At 29.0% G+C, this 690-nt stretch overlaps 1 protein-coding gene across 1 annotated transcript; it reads left to right on the forward strand.

Moving 5' to 3' along the window:
• Positions 1-4: 4 nt before the first annotated feature.
• Positions 5-665, forward strand: LOC105461378 (the record flags this gene model as incomplete). The annotated part of the gene is made up of 2 exons (XM_011707873.1): positions 5-95; positions 246-665. Coding segments are annotated over 2 exons (396 nt in total), but the record flags the coding sequence as incomplete, so codon positions are not given.
• Between the last annotated feature and the right edge of the window lie 25 nt (positions 666-690).

The raw sequence follows: 690 nt of genomic DNA on the forward strand, positions 1-690 counted from the left end.
TATTCTCAAGAAAATTCGCATAGAGGGTTTGTACGATTTTGACATACATCTACTGGTGAATCTTGCTAATAAGGGACCAGTTACCATTACAGCAGGTATGTAAAAATATTAATCTTATATTAAATTAATTTTATTATATTAATCTAATATTAAAATAAAATACAATTTTAATAAAATCTGGCATGAAGGCTTTAAAAAATTTGATTTTATTTCATTACTAAAATGTATGTCTTTTTCATTTGCAGATGATGTAGGATTGAAAATAAACATAGACGCAAAAGAGATAATTAAGAACGGCAAAAAACAGATATATGCTTCAAAAGTAAATACGCATCTCAATGTCACAGATGTTAAATATGAATTTGGTGATACCAAGAAGGAATTAGTTCAACTGCATCAAGCTCTTAGAAATGTTGTAGACAGCAATATAAAAGATGTTGTCGACAGTATTGTATTAGTAGTACAAAAGAATATCTCTGAACTGACCATCAAAATTTTTAACTATATAAGCCGTTCCAATTATGAGAAACTGTTTGCCGACAAAGTATAAAGTCTGAGACTTTGAGAATCATTATTAATCATTATAAGATCACTCCTTACGTGCTGCGGATTCATCAAAGAATAACTTGGAATATTTGGAAACTTCGATATAATATTTTAAAAATTGGTAACAGATCGGAAGAGCACACG

The sequence above is a fragment of the Wasmannia auropunctata genome, unplaced genomic scaffold (assembly GCF_000956235.1).
Source record: "Wasmannia auropunctata unplaced genomic scaffold, wasmannia.A_1.0 LD290629.1, whole genome shotgun sequence".
Lineage (NCBI taxonomy): Eukaryota > Metazoa > Arthropoda > Insecta > Hymenoptera > Formicidae > Wasmannia > Wasmannia auropunctata.